Here is a 12405-nt window from a genome sequence, read left to right on the forward strand (position 1 = left end):
GCATAAGAAAGTGGCTTCCTATTGCACAAAGGTTAGAGGGAAGAAATATCATTTCAAATGCTTCTCTTTTACGGTTTCTTACTCTTTTTTTTTTTTTTTTTTTAAAAAACTTTTTCAGCCAGAGTTCATCAATCTCTGTTTTTGGTATGTTCCTCCCAGTCTGCGAGGGCAGGAAGGCTGCACAGATTACTGGGTGAAACTGGAGAAGGTAAATTTTCTTTGAATCTTTGAAATAGGGAATAAGAGCAGGAAAAAAAATCCCTCTGGGGGCTCCTGGGTAGTGGTAAAAGAAGTGCAAAGCAGAGTTCACACATGTTTCTGGATCCAGCATTCATTAGAAAAGAGGGAGAGCTCTTTCAGGATAAATGGACACCTGTACATTTGTTGCTTGCCTACAGCATCAAGCAGGATGCGATACAGGAATATAAATTCCTGCCTCTGAGCTCTGCAGAAAAGAAAGACAAGGGGCAAATATGGGCCATTCGTGTTGTGATGCAGTGGTTCTCAGCCTTATGTCCATTGATGTTATAGGGCTGTGATGGTGAACCTATGGCACACGTGCCACAGGTGGCATGCAGAGCCCTCTGTGTGGGCACGCCAGCCGTCCCCCCCAGCCCAGCTGCACCGTGCATGCGTGGGTGCCTTCTGCCAGCCAGCTGGTCTTTGGGTCTCTGCCGCACATGCGTGGGGGACAGGGCACATGTAGGGGATGCATGCAGACATGCACAGATGGGTGTGGTGCATGCGCGGGGGACACTTGCATTGCATTTTGGGGTCTCATGCGGCACCCCCGCACCCTGTTTTGGCTTCCAAGTCGGTGCAGGAGGCGTTCCATGGGGCAGGGGGCATGCCCAGGAATCACGCACGCATGCATGGGGAGTGGGGCTCATGCTCAGGGGGGCACTCGCATTGCATTTTGGGGTTGCGCACATGCGTGCTTTGGGCACTCGGCACCAAAAAGGTTAACCATCAGTGTAATATGGCTAGAAGTAAAATCCAAGATTAGGAACTGCTGCCTAATGCTCGTTTTCCCAGTGTCAGAAGTGGATTAAGTGTCAGACTAAGGGGATCCAGATGGAGGCAGCAACACCCATTGGCCATTGACCTTGTTTCCACATTGTGCTTAATTGGGTGGTAAGGGGAGTGGGCTAGAGTAGTGTGGAACATGAATTAGGGGTTAACTCCTCCTAATAGCTTGCACTCCACGTCCAATTTGATTCCAAGTTTAAGCAAGCTCCACCCAGTCACTCGAGGATACAGGTAATCCTTGACTTACAACCATTCACTTAGTGACCGTTTGAAGTTACAAGGGCCCTGCGAAGGGTGACTTATGGCTATTTTTCCACACCTATGAGCGTTGCAGCATCCCCAAGCTCACATGGTCAAAACTTGGATATTTGGCAACTAGTTCATACTTATGATGGTTGCAGTGTTCTGGGATCATGTGATCACCTTTTGAAAACTTCTGACGAGCAAAGTCAATGGAGAAGCCAGATTCACTTAACCACTGTGTTACTAACTTGACAACTGCAGTGATTCACTTAAGATCTGTGCCAAAAGGGTCATAAAATGGGGCAAACTCACTTAACGACAGCCTTGCTTAGCAACAGAAATTTTGGGCTCATTTGTGGTTGTAAGTCTGTATGTCTGCAAATGAAGCCCGTTAACCTGTTTCACAATGCTTGTGTGAAAAAGCTAAAGAGAGCAGCTAGTAAAGGCCACCTATATCAGAGCTGGTAAAGCTTAAAAGTGCATAACACGCATGCTAAGCGCTCACAAACTGTGGGGGCAAAGCCATACCAAGCTTGCCTGGTCCCTGGTGAAGAGGCCAATGATATTGTGAAGTCTTGCCAGGGCTTTCTGGTGCCATTATTTATGAGACATCATCCACCATTAATTCCAAAGTTGATATTTTGATCTGGTTAATCTGAGCGCCTGTTGCCCGAGCCACAAGTAAGAAGTTTTGATTTGGATTGGGGATCTGTTGTGGCCCAGCAGGATTGGTTGAGCTGCTGATGGACTCAGATAGCGAGGAACCATATGAGTCTGCCCTGGACGATGTGGAGGACCCTGTGCAGGGTTCAGACTCAGAGCAGGGACCAGAGAGGCTGGTTGGCCACCAGGAGGCACCTGAGGCATGGAGCAATGGGGAGGATCAAAGGCAGTTTGTCCCTGATGCTAGATTGAGAAGGGCTGAAAAAAGGAAGCAGCAACTCCGTAGGCAGACTCACAGAAGATGATTAAGCACAAGTGGTTATGGATTGGCCCCTCCCAAGAGAGATTATAGGTGAGGCGTTGGGAGGGGACATTTGCAGGAAACAACCATTCGAATTAGTAGTTAAGAAAATCTATCTGTGTATTCTAGCCGTGTCTGTTTGTTTGGACTATCTGCGTTGCTTCATTTGAATTATCTGGGTTGCTCTATTGAACGTGAGTTGTTTGGACCCTCAGCCAAAGGATTCGTTATCTCAGTAATTAAACAGTGGCAAACAGCCAAGCCTGTGTTCTGGTTTATTCACAGGCGTGAGGTGGGGGGGGGGGTCAGAACAGGGATCTATCCCCAAAGGATTTTTCAAAATGACCATCAGATCATTAGTATTTCTTATATTATTATTAACACACTCTGATGCTAAGGAGTTAGACTGAGGGAGAGAGGGGGATAAGATAGGAGAGGCCTCTGTGGGGCAAACCTGAGGGAGAGACGGGGAGAGGAGAGGATCAATGGGGCCAGCCTGAGGGAGAGAAGGGGATAAGATAGGAGAGGCATCTGTGGGGCAAACCTGAGGGAGAGAAGGGGAGAGGAGAGGATCAATGGGGCCAGCCTGAGGGAGAGAAGGGGATAAGATAGGAGAGGCATCTGTGGGGCAAACCTGAGGGAGAGAAGGGGAGAGGAGAGGATCAATGGGGCCAACCTGAGGGAGAGATGGGGAGAGGAGAGGCCAATCAGTTTTGTAGCGGAGCACGGGTATTCAGCTAGTTTAGTATATGCATCAAGGGAGCAACCCTACGTAGCCATCATTGGTAAAAAATTGCATACAAGGACCTAATTTGATTCCACACTTGAAAGCCATTTTAGAGCCTGTCTGGGAATAAAGTTTTCATTAAAAGGGGGGGGGGGGGTACCATCATAGTGCAAACAGTTTCTGAGTTTTGTTTTTTCCCCCCTTTATTAGGTAGCTCCACTGATTAAGGAGCAGATGATGAAGAAAGGTTCCATGTTGGTGGGCTATCAGCCACATGGCAAAAAGGTGAACTTTTTCCGCCAGGTGGTCACCAATCCAGCAGTCACCATAAATGACCTGGATTTCTTCCTTGATGAAATTGAGAGGCTTGGCAGAGATCTATAGATTGTGTACAATACAGATTGGACGACTTATGTATATGGTTCAAAAGCAGACATCACCTTACTTCCAATCACCGTGCACCACTCTTGAAATGGCTTGGAAACTACACTTCTCCAACCATACACAGGGACCCATGAGCAGGTCCCACTAGCGCATGGTCTTTTTGCTGCTACTAAACCATTTTACAAACATGTTGTGAAGATGTAACAGTAACGTGTGCGCCCCACCACTTTTTTCTCCCCATTGTTATCTATTTCTGTAATTGTGGGTGTGTTCCAAAATTAAAGCAAACACATGCTTTAATTTCTTCACTGCCTTCTGCAAAAAAACAAGGAAAGTTTAGGACTTTCAGACCTGAGCTTCAAAATCCAACAGCCACTAAGTAGCAGCAAATAGATACAGACAATTCAACCTCTTTGCTGCTAGCTAGTAGGTTGGAGTTTTGCAGTTTGGAACGTGTAGCCCTTGAGAAATTGTAACTTCCTAGTGATTATTTAGTCCGCCTTCATCTGTCCGAATCATTTGCTTTTCCATAGGTTTCTGATACACCTTTCTGTAGCCCTCCTCTTCTTGAAGAGGAGCAGCTGGAGAAAAAATGATGCTGTTTTAAGGGATTAGCAGAGCAAGAGCACCTCTGCTTCTCAAGCTCTGCTTTAATTATGTGTTGCTGGATCTTAAGGACTGTGTCTATGAGGATTTGCTCCTAACCTGATCTGAGGTTTCCCAATGGTCTATCCCCCAATTTCGACTGTGCTGCTTCATTGTGAACCGGGGCTGTTTGGGGACGGACGGACGAGTGAAGAATATTGGGAGTATATGCCAAGAGTATACAGTATGTGCAAAAGTTTTAGGCAGGTGTGAAAAAATGCTGTAAACAAAGAATGCTTTCAGAAATATACAGTAAATAATGATTGTTTATTTTTGTCACATTTCAAAATGCAAAGTGAGCGAACAAAAGAAAAATCTGAATCAAATCAATATTTGGTGTTACTACCTTTTACCTTCAAACCAGCATCAATTCTCATAGGTATACTTGCACAAAGTCAGGGATTTTGTAGGATTATAGTCAGGTGTATGATCAACCAATTATACCAAACAGGTGCTAATGACCATCAATGTTAAAACCCAGTCATGAACTGAAACAGAAACAGCTGTGTAGGAGGCTTAAAACTGGGTGAGGAACAGCCAAACTCTGCTACCAAGGTGAGGTTGTGAAAGACAGTTTCATGTCATGGCAAGATTGAGCACAGCAACAAGACACAAGGTAGTTATACTGCGTCAACAAGGTCTCTCCCAGACAAAGATTTCAAAGCAGACTGGGGTTTCAAGATGTGCTGTTCAAGCTCTTTTGAAGAAGCACAAAGAAACGGGCAACGTTGAGGATCGTAGACACAGTGGTCAGCCAAGAAAACAGTGCATCAGATGAAAGACACATCAAGCTTATTATCCTTTGAAATTGGAAGATGTCTAGCAGTGCCATCAGCTCAGAACTGGCAGAAACCAGTGGGACCCCAGTACACCCATCTACTGTCCGGAAAGTCTGGCCAGAAATGGTCTTCATGGAAGAGTTGCAGCCCAAAAGCCATACCTCCGAAGTGGGAACAAGGCCAAGTAACTAAAGTATGCACGAAAACATAGGAATTGGGGTACAGAAAAATGGCAGCAGGTGCTCTGACTGATGAGTCAAAATTTGAAATATTTGGCTGTCGCAGAAGGCAGTTTGTTCACTGAAGGGCTGGAGAACGGTACAATAATGAGTGTCTGCAGGCAACAGTGAAGCATGGTGGAGGTTCCTTGAATGTTTGGGGCTGCATTTCTGCAAATGGAGTTGGAGATTTGGTCAGGATTAATGGTGTTCTCAATGCTGAGAAATACAGGCAGATACTTATCCATCTTGCAATACCATCAGGGAGGCGTATGATTGGCCCCAAATTTATTCTGCAGCAGGACGACCCCAAACATATGGCCAAAGTCATTAAGAATTATCTTCAGCGTAAAGAACAACAAGAAGTACTGGAAATGATGGCATGGCCCCCACAGAGCCCTGATCTCAACATCATCGAGTGTGTCTGGGATTACATGAAGAGACAGAAGGATTTGAGAAAGCCTACATCCACAGAAGATCTGTCGTTAGTTCTCCAAGATGTTTGGAACAACCTACCAGCCGAGTTCCTTCAAAAACGGTGTGCAAGTGTACCTAGAAGAATTGCTGCTGTTTTGAAGGCAAAGGGTGGTCAAATCAAATATTGATTTGATTTAGATTTTTCTTTTGTTCACTCACTTTGCATTTTGAAAATTGACAGAAATAAATCATTATTCATATTTCTGAAAGGATTCTTTGTTTACAGCATTTTTTCACACCTGCCTAAAACTTTTGCACAGTATGTATATCCCCAGCAGATGTGAAGGTCACTGTCCAGCTAAAGCAAACAGGCAAGCAGGCACCTATATTTAGCAGGAACAATGTAGGAAGATGTTGGAGTTAGATGATCACTTAGTGACAATGGCAAAGGCATTAATTCAGATTCATATTATGAGGGAGAAGGCAATGGTAAATCACTCCTATATTTTTACCAAGAAAATGGATAGTTGTTCTTTTTTTGCAAACTAACTTCTACTTTTCAAGTAAGATTTAATTAAAATCTAATCCACATTCTCCCCTCTCTCTCCCTCTCCCCCCCACCCCTGGTTTGGGTAAGTACTGACTCCTTAAAGTTTTGGGGCAAGAATTTTCAAAGTAGTTTGCCATTGCCTTCTTGGGGCTGAAAGGGAGTGACTGGCTTAAAAAAATGCATCTGACTTTGTGCCTAAGGTGTGATTAGAACTCACAGACTCCTGGGTTCTAGTTTTACTTGTTTAACCTACTAAAGTTATTTGTATTTTAAATGGAGGAAAATACGAAAACAAAGTAAAGCTTAAGTGCTACGGAGATTGAATTTACGTACTGTACGCACATTTTACTTACCTTCCTATGTATTTAAATGTACTGCTTTTGTAACATCATTTTATACATGGCAGCATTAGAAATAGTAAAGTTTCTGCCTCCAAACAGCCTTAAGTCCTTTATATTTTTAAAAACATTATCTTGGTCGAAATATTAAATGATCCTTTTTATTTTTAAAAAGTATAAAAACAAACATAGGACAAACATGGACTTAGAATTTACAGAAGCAAAGACAACCAACAGTAAAGAAGCCGTACAGCCAATATAGTGTAAGCAATGAATCATTAAAGTGAATTTTAAAATATCGATCAACAAGACATGGACATTTATTTAAATTACAATTTTAAGCATGAAATACCGTTAACTACTTTACTTCTGTCCAGAGTTAACATGTGCTGCAGTGAATGCAGGCAGCCCTCAACTTACAATCATTTGTTTAACAATTGTTCAGTTACAACAGCGCTGAAAACCTGACTTATGACCAGTCATTACACTTGTAACCATTGCAGCATCCCCATGAGGACATGATCAAAATTTGGGTGCTTGACAAGTAGCATTTATTTCCTATATTTGCAGCATCCAGGGGTTAGTGATTGCCATTTATGACATTCCTAGAGGGCTTCCCACAAGCAAAGTTAATGGGAGAAGCTGGATTTGCTTAAGGACCATGTGATTCATTTAATGACCACAGGAAAAAAAAAGTAATACAATCAGACACAGTAAAATCATGGATTGTATCAAATTGCAAATGAACAAACAGCATTGCCCCAGCTTTGTACAGTATTTGACCCCGTCTCAGGAGTTTATACTGGAAAGGGATGGGAAACCAATGACATGCATTTAAAAGGACATGCAATCTCTGTGATTAGAGCGGTAAGTATTACTGGGTTCTCTCTGAGTTTATTTCAAAATGTTTCATTTCCTTTCTTTATAACACCATCAGTGAATGGCGTGTGAATTGATTGATGGTATATCTCTCTTCCATAAAGCACTATGAAGCAGTATATAAGTTTAAGTGCTACTGCCCTCTCTCTATATATCTACCTACCTACCTATCATCTATCGGTCTATCATATCCATCTATCTATTATGTCTATCCTCCCTTCCTCCCTCTCCACACACCTGTTTCTCCAAAAATAAGGCCTCCCCGCATAAGCCCAATTGCGCTAAAATAAGCCCTCCGTGAAAATATTGCAACACAGCAGCAGCCATGAGGTGACCACGCTCGCTGCCTCCTGCATCTCAAAAACAATAAGACCTCCCTGAAAATAAGGCCAAGCGCTTATTTGGGGGGGGGGGGGTCAAAAGAAAATAAGACCTGGTCTTATTTTGGGGGAAACACGGTATATACATACATATATAAAAATATGTCTATCATATCTGTGTCTGTCTATCTAAAAGATTTTTTTATAAATGGGAGAGGATTTAAGTGAAGAAGTCAGGATAATACAAGGCTAGCACATAACTCAGATGTAGAGGAGACAGAGAATTAGATTTGCTTTGTCATTTTATATAAAGCAAATAAAACTTCAGCACGGAACGGAGAAAATAAAAAGGGAGAAAAAAATAAAGAGAAATTGCAGGCCTGTTCATCAAAAAAGGAGCTACTCTAACAGAGATAAAACAAGGGAATGAAAACTTGGAAAAGAAGTTAAAAATTTGTCCAATATAGAAAGTGTTACCAAATTACTGTTATTACTAGTAGTTTGCATCACTTCAGATCCAAAGCTAAGAATATGCTTTTAAGCAAGTGAGGTCGCCTGTTGTGCACCTTTGTCACTTCCTTAAAGGATGACTATCTTTTTCTCGCCTCACAACAGTAGCAATTCCAGGAAAACATACCTGAGTTAAGAAAGCACCAGCACTTGTTCTGAAGCATCTTGTTTCTCCTGATACTACAAAAAACAAAACCCTACAATGGCATCCTATTGGCTAGAAACTTTGGTATTTAATGACAACATGTGGTGAGGCAAACACTGAATGCTGATGAGGCTCATCTTCTGCAGGGCTGGGTGAACTTTTTCTGTTGCATTTTATTCTAAAAGAAAATCATAGACACTGAGGTCAAGTTCTACCCCTTCCTGGCTGAGAATGTTATACAGGTGGCGTGCAGTAGCCTTGTTCTTCTCACGGTTCCTCCACTGACGCAGCATGGAGAAAATTTGCATGGGCACGTTTTTAGAATGCTCCTCTTCAAACTGCTCCAGGCGTGACTTTTCCATACCCAGGAACAAAATGCCAATCTCCTGCCAGTTCCTGCCCATTTTCTTGGCTAGCTTCATCAGCTGTTCTTCTGAAACCAGCTTGGGTGGTGCTGAAAAATGACAGAAGAGGGAAAGAGAAAATTTACAGATGTAAAAGAGATGAGCTGACACCTCTTTCATTTATTATCTCTTAATATCATACAGGTAGCTCTCACTTAACAACAATAGTTGGGACTGGAATTTCTGTTGCTAAGCAATGCAGTTGTAAAATACACATCACGTGACTTAAGTGCTTAGAAATGGCAAGTAGCTGGACTACTTGCAACCTTCCCTCCTGGCTCCCACTGACTTTGGGGAAGGTTAGAAAGCAAGCAGGGAAGGTTAGAAATGGCAATCACAAGATTGCGGGAGGCTGCAAGGTTGTCAAGAAGCAGATTGTTATTACCACTTGTTCAGCACCACTGAATGAGGGTGTCATTAACTGAGGACTACCTGTACTTGCCTAAAATCTGTTCAAGGAATTAATACTACAGTGTTACTACCAGGAACTATAAAACTATAGTTGCAACTATAAAAGCAGAGATTTTATTGTTAAATTATTTTAATTTGTGGATTTCATTATACAGGATGTGGACTCTGGATATTTAGCTATGCTCCCTACAACAAGCTTTATAAAAAAATTAAATTGTAAAAACCACACGAGAGTCAGTTTGGTGTAGTGGTTAAATGCAGCATGCTAGAAACTGGGAGACTAGTTGTTAGACATGAAACCATCTACATGAACTTTGGATCACCCATTCTCTCTCAGGCTTAGGAAGAAGAAAATGAAAATCACTTCCGTAAACATTGCCAAGAAAAGTGTACGAATTGGCCTGGCTGTCATCAGGAGTCCAGATTTGAAGGCACAAACACATATACCACACACTGTGTAATGACTAATGGTTGATTACAATCATGGACCTTGTATCCGTATACTACTCAAACCTTCGGGTCTGTAACTCTTAACTGGACGAAACAATGCACCATAGGGTAAAACCTTTTGAAACAAGGTGCCACATATGGGATTCCTTACAGAATGTGCATCCAAAGTGCGGCACCCATGACTCCAGTGGAACTGAAATCTGATAAATTTGTAGAACATGTTATGATAAAAATTATCATAAAACATTTTATGACATAAAGAAAATGTCATAAAACATGTCCTATGCTCAACTCCTGATGTTTAACTGTGCAATAGGGACACTTTCAAGGCAGATACATTTCTGAATATCTGAATTTTTGAAGAACTTTTCTATTGCACTGAAGGCAGTGCAATAGAAACTCTGTTACTATAGAAGCATTAAGGAATCTGGTCAGGAAATTACCTATCCTCAGCAAACTGGCAGGCAGTTTTGTAGGTCAGCAAAGGAGGAGGAGAAAGAGGAGGCTACACTAGGGCTTTCTTGAGGTTCATGTGGGGAGGGGAACTGGAGTAAGCCTATATATTATATGTAGAAAGAATGACCCAATGGGTCATGGATTGTTTAGTAACACTATAAAAATATTATGCATGAATAGGCTTCATAGATTTATTTGCAAGCTGTGGGCTTTTCAGAACCTACGTACAAGAACTAATTTTTGAGTCCTAATTTTGCTAGTCAAAAGAGTCAATCATGATTCATGGGATATGTGTTTTTAAAACACCCACACTCTGAATAACCCCCAAATCAAAAGCAGCTGCCGCTCCTTCACTGTCCTGGAATTTTGAGAGGTTGGGTTCAATTATAAAGGATAGCAGAAGAAAACCTTGCTTTATGTCTGCCATATCAGATGGCACCTGACTCAGGTGCCCCACAGCTTTGCTCATTTCTTCCATCAGAGGCAATGCAGATTCTTCTTATTGGCTGATTTGCCATGTTAGTTCTACCTAGACTGCAGCTTTTGGGGGAAGATCAGAATTTACAGCATCCATAACTTAAGCATTTGAAGTGCTTCTGCCTTCATCCTGTCTATTTTTGGTGCTGTATTAGCTCAGCCTAAACACACTATATGATCAGTGGATTATATTTACACCTATCTTTTCCCTCAAATCTCATCTGTTCTGGCTTAATCATTCATCCTATATTTATTGATGAAACACATCCTTAAGGTTATTGTTATGTATAATAGTTATACCATATGCTTTTTTTTACTTGGAAAAAAATGTGAGTGGTTGTTATCAAAGAAAACACAGCTATGGTATCATGAACTGCATTGTGTCCTCCAACTTTTGTCTGCTAATTTGCCCCTAAAACTTGATGAACTTTAGTCAAGCAGCAATCTCAACAAGCAGCAAACCCATAGTAACCTGGCTCCAGACTCATGGATCAAAGTCCTGTGACTTTTTTCTTAGTTCAAGGTGGCCAGTTTAACTACTCATTTAAAAAAATTAAATATGTCAGCATTTCTCATTCTTGGCAACTTTATGATATAAATTCTTTAATTCCCACAATAATGAAACACATTATGAAATTGTCAAGACTGGGGAACAGCTGATGGAGTGTGTGAGAGTGTCAGTTCAACCTTGAGATATATTCTCTTCTATGGGTACCCTGATCTATATTAACAAATATTATTCTGTATTTTCTGTTTCCATCCTTTTATTATTATTAAAAAGTGTACCCTCTCTCTTATTCTTTGGAATTCTCCTTTAGTTACAACTAGAAAGGAGTTGTAACTAGCAACAATCACCCCAGTCCCTAGGTTTAAATGCAGATCTTGCAACCAACAATATTCAAACTAATTTCTGTACTTTTCCCAGTCTCTCTTCTGTCTCCCCATTCCCATCCCAAGCTGTGTTCTGCGAACATCTCCATTGTTCTGGATTATTTTAAAGAACTCAAGAATATTTGAAAGCCTTTCCATTCCTGCGTTGATTTGCCTTCTAAAACGCAGCGAGTCTCCAAATTGTATTTCTCTTGACAGCAGGAGCATGCGAAGTAAATACAGTACGGTAGATGATCGATACAAACATTAAAACTTTTTTAGCATGGAGCTACAATAGATTCTTCTATCTTTGCTATTTTAAAGCATGGGTAATTGAGCTGAGGTGATCATTGCTACGTGTCCTGTTATCCTTGATAATCCTACATACAGATACAGGACAGCAACTTTCGGTTTTTACAGATCTCAGCCTGCTTAGCACGGTGTGCGGCTGCTTGACTGCCTTTATGCTTACCTGCCGCCGCCGCCGCCGCCACCACTCCCCTTTCTTCTTCGGTCCTATCATACCGGGAAGCCCCTCGTGTCGGTTCGCCCTGAAGTTGCAAGACGAGATCTTTCCTTGGGATTTTGTTTAACACCTCGACGAGGACATCTAAGGCATTTTCGGGGTAGTATTGCAGGATCACTTCCGCTAGAACCACCCGAGAGTCAGTGCTGCGTTTCCCGCGCGGGATGGCGTCGGGCAATAAAAAAACAAACGCCGGCAGCTCTTTGTCGGTCAGCTCCTCAAGGATCCCGAGCAACCTCTCTCTGTCGTCCATGACCGCTTTTCAGTTCGTGGGATGTGGGGGCTAGTGGGGCGCTGAGCGAAGGGTCGCGGGAGGACGATCGAAACCCCACTCCCTCTTCTTACCAGGCCTGATTTTGCAGCGCGGCGGGGAAATGAGCTCGAGAGAACAAAGGGCGCGCGCGGGAAGTTGGTTCATTTCCCTTTCGTTTTCAGATACCCCCCCCCCCCCTTGCCGGCGGCCTGAATGGAGGAGATTCATGTTCGATTCGCGGAACTAAGAGGATGGAAGAACAGCCGAGATTTGCTGGGTCTTAAAAAAAAAAAAAGCACTCAGGTGTAAAATTCCTCCCTCTGCCTCACTCACCATAATAATAGGGTTCTACAGACGATCGCGCGAAATCTGAACCCTGAATACAGTTGCTAGTGCGGGAATAGCACTCC

General features: G+C 42.4%; 2 protein-coding genes across 7 annotated transcripts in view; one reads left to right on the forward strand and one right to left on the reverse strand.

Moving 5' to 3' along the window:
* CSAD (cysteine sulfinic acid decarboxylase) overlaps positions 1–6308 on the forward strand; it is a 28618-nt gene extending 22310 nt beyond the window's left edge. For 4 of the 6 annotated variants that reach the window (XM_081939865.1, XM_081939864.1, XM_081939863.1 and 1 more), the window contains 2 exons: positions 119–208; positions 3174–6308. In XM_081939865.1, the coding sequence (XP_081795991.1) occupies positions 119–208; positions 3174–3347 (264 nt within the window). In that variant the 3' untranslated portion in view covers positions 3348–6308. The remainder of the gene's footprint in view (positions 1–118; positions 209–3173) is intronic. The other 2 variants (XM_081939867.1, XM_081939866.1) reach the window with 2 other exon arrangements.
* Positions 6309–6441: 133 nt separating this feature from the next.
* Positions 6442–12095, reverse strand: LOC309385407 (uncharacterized protein). Its single transcript, XM_081939868.1, has 2 exons — positions 11689–12095; positions 6442–8602 (listed from the first exon to the last, which is right to left on the reverse strand). The coding sequence occupies exons 1-2, from the start codon at positions 11993–11995 to the stop codon at positions 8322–8324; spliced, it is 588 nt and encodes a 195-aa protein (XP_081795994.1). The 5' UTR covers positions 11996–12095; the 3' UTR covers positions 6442–8321.
* Positions 12096–12405: the final 310 nt, after the last annotated feature.

Source organism: Natrix helvetica (genome assembly GCF_964273705.1).
Source record: "Natrix helvetica genome assembly, chromosome: 1".
NCBI classification, from domain to species: domain Eukaryota; kingdom Metazoa; phylum Chordata; class Lepidosauria; order Squamata; family Natricidae; genus Natrix; species Natrix helvetica.

Coding starts and splice junctions, on each gene's coding strand:
- LOC309385407 (XM_081939868.1), bottom strand. CDS start 11,995: ATGGACGACAGAGAGAGGTTGCTCGGGATCCTTGAGGAGCTGACCGAC. Junction 8,603..11,688: donor GGCGGCGGCGGCGGCGGCAG/GTAAGCATAAAG, acceptor GTCATTTTTCAG/CACCACCCAAGCTGGTTTCA.